Source organism: Oryctolagus cuniculus, chromosome 12 (genome assembly GCF_051225735.1).
Source record: "Oryctolagus cuniculus isolate XC-2025 breed Fujian yellow rabbit chromosome 12, ASM5122573v1, whole genome shotgun sequence".
Lineage (NCBI taxonomy): Eukaryota > Metazoa > Chordata > Mammalia > Lagomorpha > Leporidae > Oryctolagus > Oryctolagus cuniculus.
Window position 1 is genome coordinate 54,569,272 of NC_142878.1, and position 16,749 is coordinate 54,586,020.

Genomic DNA, 16,749 nt, shown 5'->3' on the forward strand with positions numbered 1-16,749 from the left:
TTCATCAAGGTATACTGTGATCCAAAAAAATTAAGTGGAAAAGTCGGAACAAAACAAAAACCTCAGTAAATTTGCCATTTCATGCTCTTCTGGGTAGTTTGGTATAAGCTTGTGCTGCATCTTGCCTGAGACGTAAATCACTCTTTTGTCTAATATTTGTCTATATATTGCCTATTTTGGACGTTTCAAGTAAATAGAATCATAACATAGTTTTTTGTTGGTTTCTTCCACCCAGTGTAATGTTTTTAAGGTTCATCCATGTTATAACATGTATCAGTATTTCATTCCATTTTATGGCTGGATAATATTCAATTATATGGATATACATTTTATTTCTTCAGTTTTCAATTGATGATATTTGCGTTTTCCACTTGTTAGCTATTGTAAGTAGTGCTGTTGTCAACATTCATGTTTTTATTTTTGTTAAGCATTTCTTTTCCATTCTCTTGGAATGAATTGCTAGGGCCTGTGAACTGCCAGTTGATCCACTTCACATTCTCACCAACAGTTTACGAAGGTTCTAATTTGGTCACATCTTTTGTCAAAACTTTTTTTTTTTTTTTTAGTATAGCCATGGTAGTGGATATGAAATGGTATCTTACTGGGCCGGCGCCGCGGCTCACTAGGCTAATCCTCCGCCTAGCGGCGCCGGCACACCGGGTTCTAGTCCCGGTCGGGGCGCCGGATTCTGTCCCGGCTGCCCCTCTTCCAGGCCAGCCCTCTGCTGTGGCCAGGGAGTGCAGTGGAGGATGGCCCAGGTGCTTGGGCCCTGCACCCCATGGGAGACCAGGAAAAGCACCTGGCTCCTGGCTCCTGCCATCGGATCAGCGCGGTGCGCCGGCCGCAGCGCGCCGGCCGCGGCGGCCATTGGAGGGTGAACCAACGGCAAAAGGAAGACCTTTCTCTCTGTCTCTCTCTCTCTCACTGTCCACTCTGCCTGTCAAAAAAAAAAAAAAAAAAAAAAAAAAAAAGAAATGGTATCTTACTGTGGTTTTGTACTTCCCTGATGTTTAATGGTATGTCACGTGTTTATTGGCCATTTGTATTTCCTCTTTAGGGAAATGTCTATTCAAATCCATTGTTTGTTTTTAAATTGCCTTCGTATTGTTGAACTGTAAGAGTTCTTTATATATTCTGGTTAGTAGATCATTATCAGATTTTGATATTGCAAACATTTTTTCCCATTCTGTGGGTTCTCCTCACTTTCTTGGCAGTGTAATTTAATGGACAAGTTTTAAATTTTGATATCTATTTTGTCTTTGCCTGTTTGTGGTAGTATCATACTTTGGACACAATAATTTGTCCTTGTTTTCTAATAGTTTTAGCTCTTAAATTTAGGTCTTTGATACATTTTGAGTTATTTTTTGCATACTGGGAAGTAGTATTCCTAACTTATTACTTTGCATGTAGATATCCAAGTTGTCCCAGTACTATTTATTCAAAAAACTTTTCTTTCTCCCACTGAACAGTCTTGGCATCCTTGCTGAAAACTAACTGGCCAAATATGCATGGATTTATTTCTGGACTCAAATCTATCTCATTGATCTGTCTACCCATTTACTATATATCTACCCTATACCAGTATCACATTGTTTTGATTATTCCAGTTTTGTAGTTAAGTTTGGAAATCAGGAAGTGTGAGTCCTGTAACTTTTTTTCAAGATTGCTTTGGCTATATGGGATCTGTATGACTTTTAGGTTTGTCTTGTCTATTTCTACCAAAAAAGGCTAGAATTTTAGTAGGAATTATATTTAACCTGTAGATTGCTTTAGGCAGCATTGACATTTTTAATATTAAATTTTCCAATTGATAAACACAGGATCCCTTTTCATTTATTTAGGTCTTAAGATTTTTTTCTCAATGTTTTGTAGTTTTCAGTGTGTAAGTTAAATCTATTCCTAATCTATTTTACTCTAATGCTATTGTAAATGGAATTATCTTAATTTCCTTTTCCATTCATCACTTCTGCATAAGTAACACAATTTTTGCATACTGATCTTGTATCCTGTAATTTTGCTGTACTTCTTGGCTCTAGGATTTTTTTGGCATGTGGATTCTTTAGTGGTATCTACATATAAGACCATATAAGTTGGAAGTATGTACAATTCTACCTCTTTTTCAATCTGCATGCTCTCCCTCCCCACCCTTTTTGCTACCTAATTACCATGGCTAGAACTTCTAGCACAATGCTAAAAGGAATTTGAGTGGACATCTGGTCTGATCTGGTCTGGCTGTTGCATTCCTGTGGCAAAGCACACTTGTATATAATCATATATTGCTGGATAAGACTTGTTAGTATGTTATTTATTATTGCTGTTATATTCTTAAAGGGTATTGATATATTTTTTTAATATACTTACCTTTTTTTGTCTTAAATTACTTTATAGAATGATTTACAAAGTATTCCTCTTTCTTGGAATAGTAGGTGAAATCTACTTCAGTTTTAATGTGATGCAATACTTTAATGAGTAGATCTATATCATTTGACTAGTTCCTTACTTAGGGATCTTTTTGTATACTTCAATGCTGCAGTGACATCATTTACATAAACTTATTACTTTAAGTTTTTGGTCAAAAGTTTTGTATCTTAAATTTTGATAGATATTGGTAATTTGGTTTTTAAAAAGTTACAGACTACTGTTTGCATTTAAACAACTTTCATTATTATTTAAGAAAGTGGCTGCATATGTTAAAGTCTTTGGATTTGACCTGGACTTCCATATTTCTTTGATGAAACAGGGTATGTAAAAACTCATTGTACTTCTCTCTTCCCCGAGATGTATTTAGGATTAGTGACACTCCTTCCAATGACTTCCCAAAGAGGTGGGGGACCTGGTCCATGATTAATAGAAAAAGCTAAATGAGAAGATTTGATGAGAAAAAAGAGGACAATTCAGCCTTTGCTGCTGCAACCTTTCCTATGACAATGCCTGGAAAACTCTAGTTCACAGGAAGACTGAATTCGATGGAGAAGCATTAGCCCCATTAGTGTCCTCCAGTACACGGAGGTTATTCTGCTGTGAAGAAAAAGAATTCAGAGAAATCTACAGCTAGATGTGAGAATTACAGACCAATAGGGTAATGTCTGTGTTGGAAATGAAGACGTACATCACAAGAAATAAGGATTTAGAAAAGGAGAGCCCAAAGAAGCCAGTGGTGGATTTGTATCATTTTTATTACACAAAATATATTTGTACATAAAGAAATCAGAAGCACAACACTACTTATTTTTTTGTTTGAAAAGTACATCTTGTTTTCCCTGTTTTTTAAAAAATATCAACATTCACCAGAGCTGTAGGAAATTAAACTGAACCTTTAGAAGGTACCGCATACGGACCTGGTTGGGATTATAGACAATAAACTCATTGTAGTTGAGAGTATAACCCTCTGGATTCAGAATTCCTGTGTCACTTGCTGGTCCTAATGGCACTGTACTCCCATTCCTGTGGAATGGAAGAAAGTATGTCAACAACAGCCCTTGATTCAGAAGTTGGAATGCAGAAAGTAATTTTATCGGCCCAAAGGAATCTTCTAGCCCTCCCAGTTTTGAGGACTTACAGGGTGATGGAGGAGGTGGGATTGGGAGCCATCTTGCCTAGTCCCTTGGTGCTGTGTTTGCCCTGAAGTAATCCTTCTGCTTTAGGATTGGCCTCTAGTAATTCATTACAGTGCCCGAGAGCTACCTGCAAAGCAAAATATCGTTGAATGCCCTCATCTTACTGAGAATTAGATGGCTCCAGAGCCAAATAGAAAACTCCATCAGTACTTCATTACCTTATACCAAAACAGTGGAACTCCATGTGATATAAACTGCACTTGGCTCCCATTTCAAGTTATCCCATGTGAACTTCATGGTTCTGGGAGCAAGCTTTTCTCATTGGGAAAAATAGGCATAAGAAAACTAGAGATCATAGATGTGTTCCTGTCTTACCTCTGATAAGAGCAGCAGTCCTATATTCTTTAGGCGAGAGGCAAAGCAGTAATTGGCACTTTTGGAAGACATGTCAGCAAAGTAGATTCCTTTTCCAAACTGAAATTAACACAAAGGTCACCTGCTTAATTCATTGTATTATACAGAAGGCTTATACTGATGACCCAGTTTTTCCATTTTCTACAACATAACATACATCATTTTCCATTTCTCTTCACAATTCTCTCTCTGTGTGTGTGTGTTTAAAATGTATTTTTTGAAAGGGAGAGACAAAGAGATCTTCCATTTGCTAGTTCACTCCCCAAATGGCTGCAACAACCAGGGATGGGCCAGGCTGAAGCCAAGAGCCAAGAACTCCATTCTGGTCTCCCATGTGGGTGGCAGGGGCCAAGTACTTGGGTCATCATCTGCTTCTTTCCAGCCAGGCACATTAGCAGGAAGCTGAATTGGAGGTGGAGCAGTTGGGGCTTAAAGCAACACTTTGATACAGGATGCTGGCATTGCCAGTGGTAGCTTAACCCACTGCCATAACAATAGTCCCTCCCTACACAATTCTATTCCAGAGAGGGCAGAGGTATCTGTGAATCACTGTTTTCTGGGGGAATGGAGAGGTATCTTTAGCATTTAGGCATTTAAAGAAAGAAAGGATATAGTAAGAAATTACCGGGTTATCAGTAAAATGGTTTAATGGGGGGGGGGTACCATCTAATCTAATCTAGGAAAAATGGAACGAGAAGGTTATTGTCTCATTTTCCTCTTGTGCTCCCCTCCAAGACAGTTTCTACTCACCATGTAACCTGTGATGGGAGCTTCAGGAGGGGCAATTCGAAGCCCATGGCTCAGGATTCCTACCCAGTTACTCAGCCTGGATCCATGCCACAGCAGCATCCTAAGGAAAAGCTACTATTATTGTATTCTGTTGCAATTCTGTAAACATAGGTCATGCACATAAAATCAAACACTGTCCCTGCCACTCTTTTAAGTTCTATAACTATACTTTTGGCAAGGGAATTTCTTCGCAAGCCTAAAGCTAGATGCATACCTGTTATGAAGGTCCTCTCTGAAGGCTTCTTTCTCACCCTCCTTCTCTACTTCAAAAACATCCAGCAAGGTCATGGTATAGTCATTGTGTGTAGGAGCATGGGTAGACTGTAGGTACTGAGAAATCACCTGTGGAAAAACAGAAGAAATGGCCAAAGTAGACAGTACAAGGTATTGGTTGAACTGAAACCTCAAGGTTCTGGTCTAACTTGGTATACTTTTCTATTCCCAAACAAGGAAGTCTGAAAGACCTCTACCTCCCCAACTTCCTAATAAATAGAAAGTCTTCCCTGCTTGACAGCACACTCTTAACTGGAAGTAGTCAGAGAATAATGAGAGGAGGAGAGTGGGTCTTATGGGTATAAGAGTTCAAAAATGAAAACTCACTTTGAACTCATGACTTTCATGGTCTAGAGGGTGCAAGGAACAGTGTAGGTTTCTATAGTGTTGGTCCAATGGGTGTTCTGGGCTTTGTAGCTCTGTCTTCACCAGTTTAATGGCAATTTCAATGTCTCCCAAAGTCTAAGAAGATGAGACACAGAATTGATTTGGGAGGAACCTGGGATAAGAGACTTAATACTTCCCAATTCATACATATCTTACCTCCAGTAGCTGTACTTTATCTGATAATTCTTTCTCTGTCCGGATTAATGGAGGGGTACGGAGTCTAAGGACAGAAAAATAATCTATAATGAGCTAATGTGTGGCTAAGAACAACACACTTCAGATAGGTCTTTCAGAAAATGGGTATAATAAATGGATCTTCCATTTGAAAGATGGACATCTGTAAAGAGACTAACTTCTAAATTTATAAAGGGATGTTAAATGTATATTCTGAGTAAGAGAAAACAAACTATGTAGATTTTGACATTTGGGACTAGAGTTGAAATTCTTTTTGGTGGGAAACTTAAAAATAACTTGTATAACAGCAATAAAGACTAGTTTGGATATAGTTCCATCTAGAAGCCGAGGAAGACTTGCTGACTCCTCAGGGTTATTTCTAGGCTCTCTAAAGGAATAGAAGGGGGAAAAAGGAGGGGGGGCGCGGCACTGTGGTACATAGGGTTAACGCCCTGGCCTGAAGCACCGGCACCCCATATGGGCGCTAATTCGAGACCTGCTGCTCCACTTCCTTCCTATCCAGCTCTCTGCTATGGCCTGGGAAAGCACTAAGAAGATGGTCCAAGTCCTTGGGCCCCTGCACACACATGGGAGACCCGGAGGAAGCTCCTGGCTGCTGGCTTCGGATCAGCGCAGCGCTGGCCATTGCAGTCAAATGGGGAATGAACCATCGGATGGAAGACCTCTCTCTCTCTGCCTGTCCTCTCTGTGTAACTCTTTCAAATAAATAAATAAATAAATCTTTTTTTAAAAAAAATGAATAGAAGGCATAGGAACAGAATAAATCCAGGACAGAGAATCAACAAGGATAAAATGTTTTTCATATATTTAATAATTTGAATTTACAGAATAGTGATGGTGTGTGAATAGTCTCTTTAAAGAATAAAAAAAGGGGGCTGGTGCATCTGCCTGTGGCATCAGCATTCCATGTGGGTGCTGGTTCAAGTCCTGGCTTTACCACTTCCGATCCAGCTCATTGCTGATGGCCTATGAAGGCAGTAGAGAATGGCCCAAGCACTTGGTCTCCCCACTTAGGTGGGAGAAAGAAGCTCCAGACTCTTGGTTTCGGATCAGCCCAGCTCCTGTCATTGTGGACATTTGGGAAATGAACCAGCAGATGGAAAACCTCTCTGTAATTCTGCCTCTCAAGTAAATCAATAAATCTTAATAATAAATAAATAAATAAAGGGAGTGATATTCCTGAAGTAATTTTACTTAATTGCCGGATAGCTGTACCCATTCTCTAGAGTTGGTAATTTCTATTCAACCAGCAAACATGGTTGAAATCGGGCCAGGAGACTGTACCCCACATATGTAAGCTGCATAAATAGGCTATCTATAAAATATTTTGGCTCTGAATCTATTTAGGATGCTAATTTCCTTGGGCATAAAAGATTTAAAAGATTATAACTGCTGGTGACTGATTTAGGATATGGATGAAAAGAACAAAGTGAAGTAATAGCACATGTTTTACCCAAAGTCATGTGGGATCCTGGTATAGAATTCATTGCAAGCTTCCAAGAGAACTCGCCCATGCTGGCCAGCCCGAATACAATCCTCAATCTTCTTAAGAGACTGGTAACCTGCCTTGATTTGTGCCACTGTCAGTTTCCCTGCAATCCCAGAGAGAGATCAGATCCAAACCAGTGTCCCATCCTGGAAACTATATTTACACCCCTGCATCCCAGTAAAGACTCTCACCTTTCAACTTTCAAAATAGCTCTGCTCCTCACCACCCAACCTCTCATTTCAAATCCTGTTTTCATTCAATATTCTCAGCAAGCTTTAACTCATGATAGTGAGGAAATATCCCACTAAAGGAGCCAGGGAGTATGAAAAGAGGATGTAGGAAAGAATCTGAAGTCCTACCAAGGGGGGCTTTCTTGGTATCATACTTCATTTCTATCATCGTCTCTTCCATGGCCTGGACGTTACAGATTAGCTGGATCAGCTCCTGCACCCGAATATCCAGCCGTGACTCTGGTTTCAAAGAAGATTTAAGAGCCTCCTCTTTTTTTGTTTCATCTTCACCCTGCAGTGAAACCAACCAACCAACCAATCAACCTGTAAAGTCTGAAAGGATCTGTTTTAAAGCCCTGTAGACAGGGTCTGCATAATGGCCATCGATCAGGCACAGCTCCTTATTAACCACATGAGAGCACCCAATGTAACTTCCACCTTCAAATATAGTTCTGCCTCCCATAGTCAAACACTCAGAATAAATTTAAAAGGCCCTCCCCAATGATCTTAAGTATGTAAAGATAGCTGTTAGGTCTCAAATCTTCTCATCTTAGGATTTCTCCATATTTCAGATAAGCAGCAGCTTTTCTGGACAGTTCAGCATGCTGGTGTTCCTGTTTCTCAAAATTCATCTTTTTGTTATGGTTAAAAAAAGTGAAGACAACTTCAGTTTATTTATCAGTTTATTTATTACTCCACAACACTAAACTTCTGCAAGCAGGGCCCAAGATTTAAAGAACTTTAGGAAATAACAGAACAGAGACAAGAAAGGTACATTCTATCTTCATTCTTTCTACCCCTTCAAGATTGTAAAGGTGAGAGTTCACCCATGAGGTGGGAAAGAGTGATAACCCAAGGTACTCTGGCCTATTTGGTCTAGGACTGATTAGGGCCATCACGTTAGGCTTCACCCTGATTAAGAGGTGAAGATTAACAGCTTTTCCCCCCAGACGTATGGTGAGAGTTTACCTGAGTATTGGCGGCATAGTCCATCTGTAGCATATCATATTTTCCAGGTACCTTCTCAAACTTTTCGCGGTCCTCCCAATTATTTTTGGTTTTGTCAAAGAATCTGTAGAGCCCAAGGAAGTAAGAAACCTTACAAATAAAGGTCTACTACTGGGGATGAACTGAGAACTAATTCCTTAGACAGAAAACCTCCATGAAATTTATTAGTTCCCCCTAGAGTCCCCAGCCCCTTTATACACCAACTTTCCATAAATCTGAATTCTAAATCAGGACACCTAAAGGAGAAAGCTTTGGTGACAAAGTTAATTTAAAAATGGGGAAAAAAGATCTCAGGTATTTCCAAAGGCCTCCAAACTCCACAAAAGTAACTGATATTCAAAACAATAGTTATCTATCTAATCCTTTCCTCTGAAAGAAACATTCCCTAGAGAGTAGAAAGTTCTTCATCCATATCACAGGATACATTTTCAAAACCCTAGCTGGATATTCTCAACCCCTTAGTGGTCTCCACTTTCCCCAAGTATCCTAAATTTGTTAGTTGTGTGTTAAATATATTACATTCTCCTATTTTTAGTCAATTTCAAGGCTCTGGGTCAATTTCTAATTAAGGATGCAGTGTGGTGCTCTAATCACAGAATGTTAGGATGGAAAGACATTTAAGCTAAATCACATTTTTTATAAAATTCTTAGATACATCCATGAAGATGAAGATATTTTTTGGTATCAATTTCTTAGCACTTACTTCTTCTGAAAGATTTCCTTGGCCTTGCTGAGGTCACCTGAACAAGCCACCAAGCTGTGTTGCCCCATTTTCCCAACTGCAAAGGAAATGCCGCACTTAAGATGGTTCCCTGTCCTCCAATCCTTAATTCCCTAATCCTAATGAGGCAGCTCTGTAAGGCCTCTCTCCTACCATCTGACATATAGGCAGAAAAGGGACAAGGGAAGGTCGAGAGGGCTAAGGGAACTGATCATGCTGATTTGTTACCTGCTCACTGTCGTCCTCTAGGAGCAGCACCAGCAGTCCTACTGCAAGTTTTCAGCTTCAATGGGCTGCTCTCAGTTTTTCTAATGGGAGCATCCCCCAATTTCCAGAAGCTCAATTTGATTTCTAAGCACCTCCTAGACTTCAGAGCCTGCATGTAACCAATTTAAACCCATAGGAACTCTCGGCCATTCACTAAGTTGTTTCTGGCTTTCTGAATGACAACTCACAAAATCTAGAATAAAATCATTACCTCGGCCCCATCTCATCCAAACACTGAAGTTCCTCTGGGCATCATCTTCTAATAGCTGAATCAGATAGTACTTGTTGTTGTTGAATTGGAGATTGGTCTACAATGAGCAAGAGAAAAACAAACATGAAAGGAGATAGTTTTGCAAATGGAAGTCACACAAACCAGACTGTTTCTTGCTAATTTTTACAAGGGAAAAGTTAGACATAAAGAATAAATTATGTCTATATATTAAGCTTGGGATTCTTAGGAATTAAAATAGGAACCTGGAATCTTCATTAAACCCTCTACCTAACCTCGAATATCCAGTATCAACCAATTAACCATCTCCTCCTGTTTTTTTTTCTGCCTCAGCTCCCTTCATAGATTTTTTTCCCTAGGCCTTCTGTTTTTTTTTTTTTTTTTAAAGATTTATTTATTTGAAAGGTAGAATTACAGAGAAGCAGAGAGAGAGAGAGAGAGAGAGAGAGAGAGAGAGATCTATCTATCTTCCATCTGCTGGTTCACTCCCCAAATGGCTATAATGGCTCGGCCTGGGAAGCCAGGAGCCAGGAGCTTCTTCCAGGCCGCCCACATTGGTGCAGGGGCACAAGGACTTGCACCATGTTCCACTGCTTTCCCAGGCACGTCAGCAGGGAGTTGGATTAGAAGTGGAGCAGTGAGGACTCCAACTGGCACCCATATGGGAGGTGAGCACTGCACGCAGTGGCCTTGCCCACTACTCCACAGCACCGGCCCCACCATCTGTGTTTTCTAATTCTCAATTCATTCCCAGTGATTAATTCTATTTCCCAAATGAAAATATTATAGGTGCTCCCTAGGTCTATAACTATTTGCTTGTTTGTTTAGATGATGTCTTCCTCTTTGATCATTCTACTTACATTTTTGATTTGTCTGCTGCAGAAGTTTGACAATGAGCTGACAGCAGGACAATGTGAGAAAGTGGAGGGGAGGAACAAAGAATTTGTAGAAAACATTGCTACATTTGTCCCATCTCTAATCTGACTCAACTTGGAGACATTCAGAGCGAATATGAGTATGACTAGTATCTACATTAAAGAGGTATCTGTAAGTCTCCAAGGGATGAGAGAGAGGAGTCCATAATAAAGCATGGCAGCAGGGGCTGGCATGCACCATGACAGGTTAAGCCACTGGCTGCTATCTGGCAATCCATTAGGGCACTTGTTCAAGTCCTGGCTGCTTCACTTCTGATCCAGCTCCCTGCTAATGTGCCTGGGAAAGCAGTGAAGGATGGCTCAAGTCTTTGGACTTTTGTACCCATGTGGGAGACCTGGAAGAAGCTCCACGCTCCTGGCTTCAGACCTCTCTCTCTCTTTTTCTGCCTCTGTAACTCCTTCCTCCCTCCCTCTTTAAGACATATTTATTTATTTGAAAGTCAGAGTTATATATAGAGAGAAGGAGAAGCAAAGAGAGAGAGAGAGAGAGGTCTCCATCCACTGGTTCACTATCCAATTGGCCACAATGGCCTGAGCTGCAGCGATCTGAAGCCAGGAGCTTCCTCCGGACTTTCCCACGTGGGTATAGGGGCCCAAGGATTTGGGCCGTCCTCTACTGCTTTCCCAGGCTGTAGCAGAGAGCTGGATTAGAAGTGGAGCGCCAGGTCTTGAACCAGTGTCCACTATGCCACAGTGGTGGCCCCCTCCATTTTTAAAATAAATAAATGAATCTTTAAAAAAATAAGTAGCTGGTGCCACGGCTCACAAGGCTAATCCTCCGCCTAGCAGCACCAGTACACCGGGTTCTAGTCCTAGTTGGGGCGCCGGATTCTGTCCCGGTTGCCCCTCTTCCAGGCCAGCTCTCTGCTGTGGCCAGGGAGTGCAGTGGAGGATGGCCCAAGTGCTTGGGCCCTGCACCCGCATGGGAGACCAGGAGAAGCACCTGGCTCCTGGCTTCAGATCAGCGCAATGCGCCGGCCTTAGCATGCTGGCCGCGGTGGCCATTGGAGGGTGAACCAACGGCAAAAGGAAGACCTTTCTCTCTGTCTCTCTCTCTCACTGTCCACTCTGCCTGTCAAAAAAATAAATAAATAAATAAATAAATAAAGCAAGTACAACAGCTAGTACTGGAAGGCTGAGCCTTGGTGAAGGCCAACTCCCTCCCATTCACATTATAAAGTCACTGGATATTAGAACAAAAAGAGGCCTTAATATATTTTCTATCCATTCATGATATGTTGAGTGGAAAAAGTAGTAATAAAGGAATACTAGTTGGTTGTTAAAATCTCCATGTTATATGAAATTTCTCAAAGCCAGTAAGAAAAAGATCATTAGAAAATGTAAAAAAGAATATAAATAGAGGGACCAGCATTGTGGCTCACTTGGTTAATCCTCCGCCTGCAGCCCCGGGTGCCAGGTTCTAGTCGTCCCAGTTGCTCCTCTTCCAGTCCAGCTCTCTGCTGTGGCCCGGGAAGGCAGCGGAGGATGGCCCAAGTGCTTGGGCCCTGCACCCGCATGGGAGACCAGGAGGAAGCACCTGGCTCCTGGCTTCGGATAGGTGCAGTGCGCCGGCTGTTGAGGCCATTTGGGGAGTGAACCAACAGAAGGAAGACCTTTCTCTCTGTCTCTCTCTCTCTCTCACTGTCTATAACCCTACCTCTCAAATAAATTAAAAAAAAAAAAAAAAAGAACATAGAGAGTTCACAAGTTCAATAAAAGATATGAGTTTGCAAAATGATTTGCTTCTCACAGAGCAGGTACAGAATGCCAGGGCTGAGTACTCAGGAGTTTACCCTGTAGTGGCTAATATAATGGACTTAATTAAAGGCCTTAATTAAATGATTAAAGATCTGGGCACTGAGATACTAGCAGCAGTAAACATCAAGAAACTCTGGTGGTCAACAGAATGGCTCCCTCATACCTGATTCAGCATGACATCATAGACCTCATTTCCTTCACTATACACGTGAGCCTGGAGAGGAAAAAGACGAGATCAGTATGGTCTCAGCCCTGACATTCAAAGTGAGGCGCTATGTTTTTCTTGTGCCTCCAGGTGTCACTTTCCATGGAACCTACCTGCCAGGGAAAGAAAGGCAAATATATGAGGGTACTTCAAAAAGTTAGTGGAAAATGGAATTCAAAATTAAGTTTATTTTGAAAGCTATGGGTATATGAAGGGTCTTTAAAAAGTTCATGAAAAGTGCATATTATGAAAAAATTATGAATGGATTTCAAAGTCTTTTTTTTATCAAAATAAACTTCTTTCCACATTCATCAGTAACTCATGCCATTACAGGGCAGTTTCTCATTTGAACACGAAGATGGTTCTCTCTTAATAATGACACCATTTTCTGGTAGAAGACGATGAGGTATGAAAGGCTAATGGCTACTCCAAAAGGCAACCGTGTTAAAACCCTTATGTTATTAATCCCAAACCCTACCACTTCTATCTTTCAGCCTTGGAGAAAGTTATCACTAGTGAAATCTGGGATTCCTAAAACGAATACATCCCAGGCAGGAATTCTAACAAAGGAACACTGCTTTCTAAGAGTTCCATTGACTGGGGATTGGTTCCAGTTACCTTTCCCACTTTGGCTGTGCACTCCGGGTCCACAGGAGCTTTGCCCTTTATCAGCAAGGCCTTCACAGATTCTGAGGAAAGACATGGATGTGTATGGGAATCAAAAGTAGCTGTCACTGTTGGGCAGAAATCTGTCAGAATTAACTTTGCCCTTCCCAGACACTTCTAGTCTTCTGCCTAGATTCCAATCCATTTCAAATACATGAAAATGAAGACTAAGACGCAGATTTTTACTTTTTATTTGCTGAATTCTTTAGTTAGTAGAGCATTAAGCCTTTGACTACTGTAAATTAAAGATGTTATCTCAAAAAATTAAGCTAAAAAATAGATAAGGCCAGCCGGCGCCGCGGCTCTGTAGGCTAATCCTCTGCCTGCGGCGCCGGCACACCGGGTTCTAGTCCCGGTCGGGGCGCCGGCTTCTGTCCCAGTTGCCCCTCTTCCAGGCCAGCTCTCTGCTGTGGCTAGGGAGTGCAGTGGAGGATGGCCCAAGTGCTTGGGCCCTGCACCCCATGGGAGACCAGGATAAGTACCTGGCTCCTGGCTTTGAATCAGTGTGGTGCAACAGCCGCAGCACGCCAGCTGTGGTGGCCATTGGAGGGTGAACCAAAAGCAAAGGAAGACCTTTCTCTCTGTCGCTCTCTCTCTGTGCACTCTGCCTGTCTCAAAAAAAAGAAAAAAAAAAAAAAAGAGTCCTGAGGCCAGCCAGTGGGGCTGGGGTCTGTGGGCCCCTCAGCCGTAGGTGGAATGTCCTTTACAAGCAGGCTGTCAGCTGTGGCTGGAAAGCCCGTCTCCAGACCAACTGGCATCTCCCCCACTAACAGCTTCTTGTGGGGCATGTGTGACCTTGCGGCTTTGAATCACACCTTCAGGGTGGGGGCAATCTTTCACCCAGAGCTGGCAGAGGAGGAGGCTGAGCCCCTAAGGAGACGACGGACAGTCTCCAGGAGACCCCCACTAAACCAATCAACATACGTTTGTGAAAACCCGTCCAATGGGCACCCCACAGAATGACCCAATGAACAGACAGCAATGCCTTAAAAACCCGGGACACTTCCTTAAAGCCAGTGTCCCGCTCGGGCACTCCGCCTGCTCCCCTCTTGGACCAAACACCCTCTGCTGCTTGCCAATCAAATAAAAGCTTCTTTCTGTCTAATAAAAATTTCTGTTTCTTTACAAACTGTTTCCTGGCTTTTTATTTCTATACTAAGCTAAGGAAAGTGCTATAGTATGTGCTGAGGCTAGGGAAATTAATTATACTCTCAAGAAAGGAAGAAATAATAGTTAAAGAACAAATTATCGCACAACCACTCCCACTTCCCCCAGAGAAATTCTAGCTAGCCCTTGTCTGCCTTACCACCTTGCTTGTCTTCTGTCCCCTCCTTATCAGCCTTTTTTTCAGCCGAAGGTTCCTTTTTCATCTCTAGTTTCTGGCATCTTCGAGTTTTCTTGGCAGGGGGAGAGTCTTCGGTGACTGAATTGGTTTCATTTACTGCTACAGAAGCTAAGAACGAGAGTGAACAAATAAAGATCCTGTGTGAGAAAAAAAAAAACTTTTAAAGAAATGATTTGAAGATGGCTTTGTCAGTTTACAAAGTTTGTAAGAAACAGACACAACTGCTACAGCAAAGCTCTTGATAACAGGCTGAGTAGTCTTTCATAAACTGCTATTTCAGCCTAACAAAAGGAAGCCCCAAGGCACCTGTAAGTCCACAGCCTAAGGCATGAGTCTCAGTCTACTCACGCTTTGCTCCAGCCTCAGCACCCACAAATACCTACCCAAACTACCTGAGGCAACAGCAGACTGCTCTAGGCACTCAGCCTAGCTAGGATCCCAGTTCTGCTTCTTCTAGCTGGAAACCTTAGAGAAGTTACGTGATCTATTTTGACCTCCATTAGCCCAACCATAAAATCCATAAGATGACAACAGGGTAGACTTATGCATTTAAGCTCTTGACACAGAGGTGAGTTAAACTCCGCTTGGGGTCTACCCATCCCATAGCCGAGTGCCTGCTTTGAGGCCTGGGAGGCAGCAGCCCACGGCCTAAGTACTTGGGATCCTGTCTCTCACTGGGTAAACCAGATGGAGTCCCTGGCTCCTGGCTTCCGCCAGGGCTACTGCAGGCATCTGGGGAGGTGGGGATGGAAGAGCTCTCTGTCTCTACTTCCATCATTCTGCCTTTCAAATAAATAGACTTTTAAAAACTCCATAATAGAGTACTATATTTCAACAGTTCTAAGACTTGCATTTGACTCTGAAATCGGGATATGTCTTATGACGAATGATATATAGTGAATCAGGATTTAATTGGAAGCGCTTATCCTTTCTTTAGTGGAACATAAAATCAAATGATGCATGCTACAACTGATTTTAAAAATTAGATTGTTAGGTATTCATTCATAGCGCTGCCACTACATCAGTTGTCACAGGTCCACAAGCCTTTCTGAACTCTAAAAATCAAGCCTTAGAAGTCCAGGAACACGTGCAGATCGAGGGGAGAGGGACCAGAGCAGGGGGCACGCTCCTCTTCGGACTTCCCGCCCGCCAGCATGCTCTCCGAACCTCGAGCGCCGCGGCTGGAAGCCGCCCGCCGCCGCCGCGCCGCCATGGAGATCTAACGTCATCAACCCGCTCCCGGGAACCGCGCCCTGGCCCGTTCCCGCGTCAGCACACAGCGCGCTTGCGCTGTGGCGAGAAGCGCGTCTGAAGCATACTTCAAGAAATTTGCATGTCGCTATGTCTTGTGGGAAGCTACCGTAAGGGAAAGATGCCTTGGGTTTTCGGAGCTTTATAAAGTCTGTTCGGATCCACCTCTCCCCATAGGGCGGAGGAAGCTCATCAGTGGGGCTACGAGCTGAGTGCGTCACGTCACTCTACCCCATGTCCCTTGGGAAGGTCTGAGACTAGGGCCAGTAGCGGCCCTAACAGGGCTCTCCCTGAGTCTCGGGGAGGTGAGTTCCCAGAGAACGGGGCTCCGCGCGAGGGCAGACTGGGCAGGAGATGCCGCGGGCCCGCCCCGGGTCCCGGCGGATGCCTCCTTAGCCGGAGCTTGGAACAGACTCACGGCCAGCGAAGTGAGTTCAATGGCTGAGGTGAGGTACCCCGCTGGTGGGGGCCTCATAACCTAATTCAGACTACTCTCCCCCGCCCTGCTTTTCCCTTTTCTGTAATTGGGATTAAATTATGGATTAAATTAAATTCAATAAGTAGTTTTCAGTTAAAATGGCTAGGTAGGCTGTGAAGTGGATTGGAAGATATTATTAAAAAGTGAGAACTGTAAATTCCTACAAATTTTCCTTCTATATGAAGAAAAATACCTCGAGTACTTTATATGTATTTGTATATGCATTCTGTGTTTTATGTTTTAAAAAATCATAATGAATATTGTGCCAGTGAGTTCTCTAGTTATGATTTAAAAAGCAATCCTAACATACGAGGAAGCTTCAAAAATTCACGGAAAATTCACATTCTCTTTAAATTCCCTTTGCCCATAAACTTCGTAAAGCTCCCTCATGTAATTTAACCAAAGGGGGTGTGAGGAGTCAAAATGCTCCATTAATCATGTCCTGATCACTAAAGGTCACTGTTTTGGATCCAGCGATGTGTAAGATACACTTTGCCCTTCAGTAGTTTATAGTCTACTTGGGGAGTGAAATCTGAAATTATGTAATGACAA

General features: G+C 42.4%; 1 protein-coding gene and 1 non-coding gene across 8 annotated transcripts; one reads left to right on the plus strand and one right to left on the minus strand.

Moving 5' to 3' along the window:
• Positions 1-3,158: 3,158 nt before the first annotated feature.
• PARP2 (poly(ADP-ribose) polymerase 2) lies at positions 3,159-15,897 on the minus strand. 7 transcript variants are annotated; one of them, XM_008269296.5, is made up of 16 exons: positions 15,636-15,897; positions 14,430-14,576; positions 13,076-13,146; positions 12,416-12,466; positions 9,542-9,638; positions 9,046-9,121; positions 8,304-8,406; positions 7,464-7,626; positions 7,069-7,207; positions 5,577-5,640; positions 5,361-5,495; positions 4,975-5,102; positions 4,722-4,821; positions 3,933-4,031; positions 3,560-3,684; positions 3,159-3,444 (listed from the first exon to the last, which is right to left on the minus strand). In XM_008269296.5, exons 1-16 carry the CDS (start codon positions 15,679-15,681, stop codon positions 3,285-3,287), a joined length of 1,704 nt encoding a protein of 567 aa, XP_008267518.4. In that variant the 5' UTR covers positions 15,682-15,897; the 3' UTR covers positions 3,159-3,284. The 7 variants fall into 7 exon arrangements, with proteins under 7 accessions (XP_008267518.4, XP_069910049.2, XP_008267517.4 ...); XM_070053948.2 differs by having other exon boundaries at positions 14,433-14,576; positions 15,636-15,795; XM_008269295.5 differs by having other exon boundaries at positions 14,433-14,605; positions 15,636-15,793.
• On the plus strand, positions 15,897-16,222 carry LOC149123055 (Nuclear RNase P). The gene has a single exon (XR_016218769.1).
• Positions 16,223-16,749: the final 527 nt, after the last annotated feature.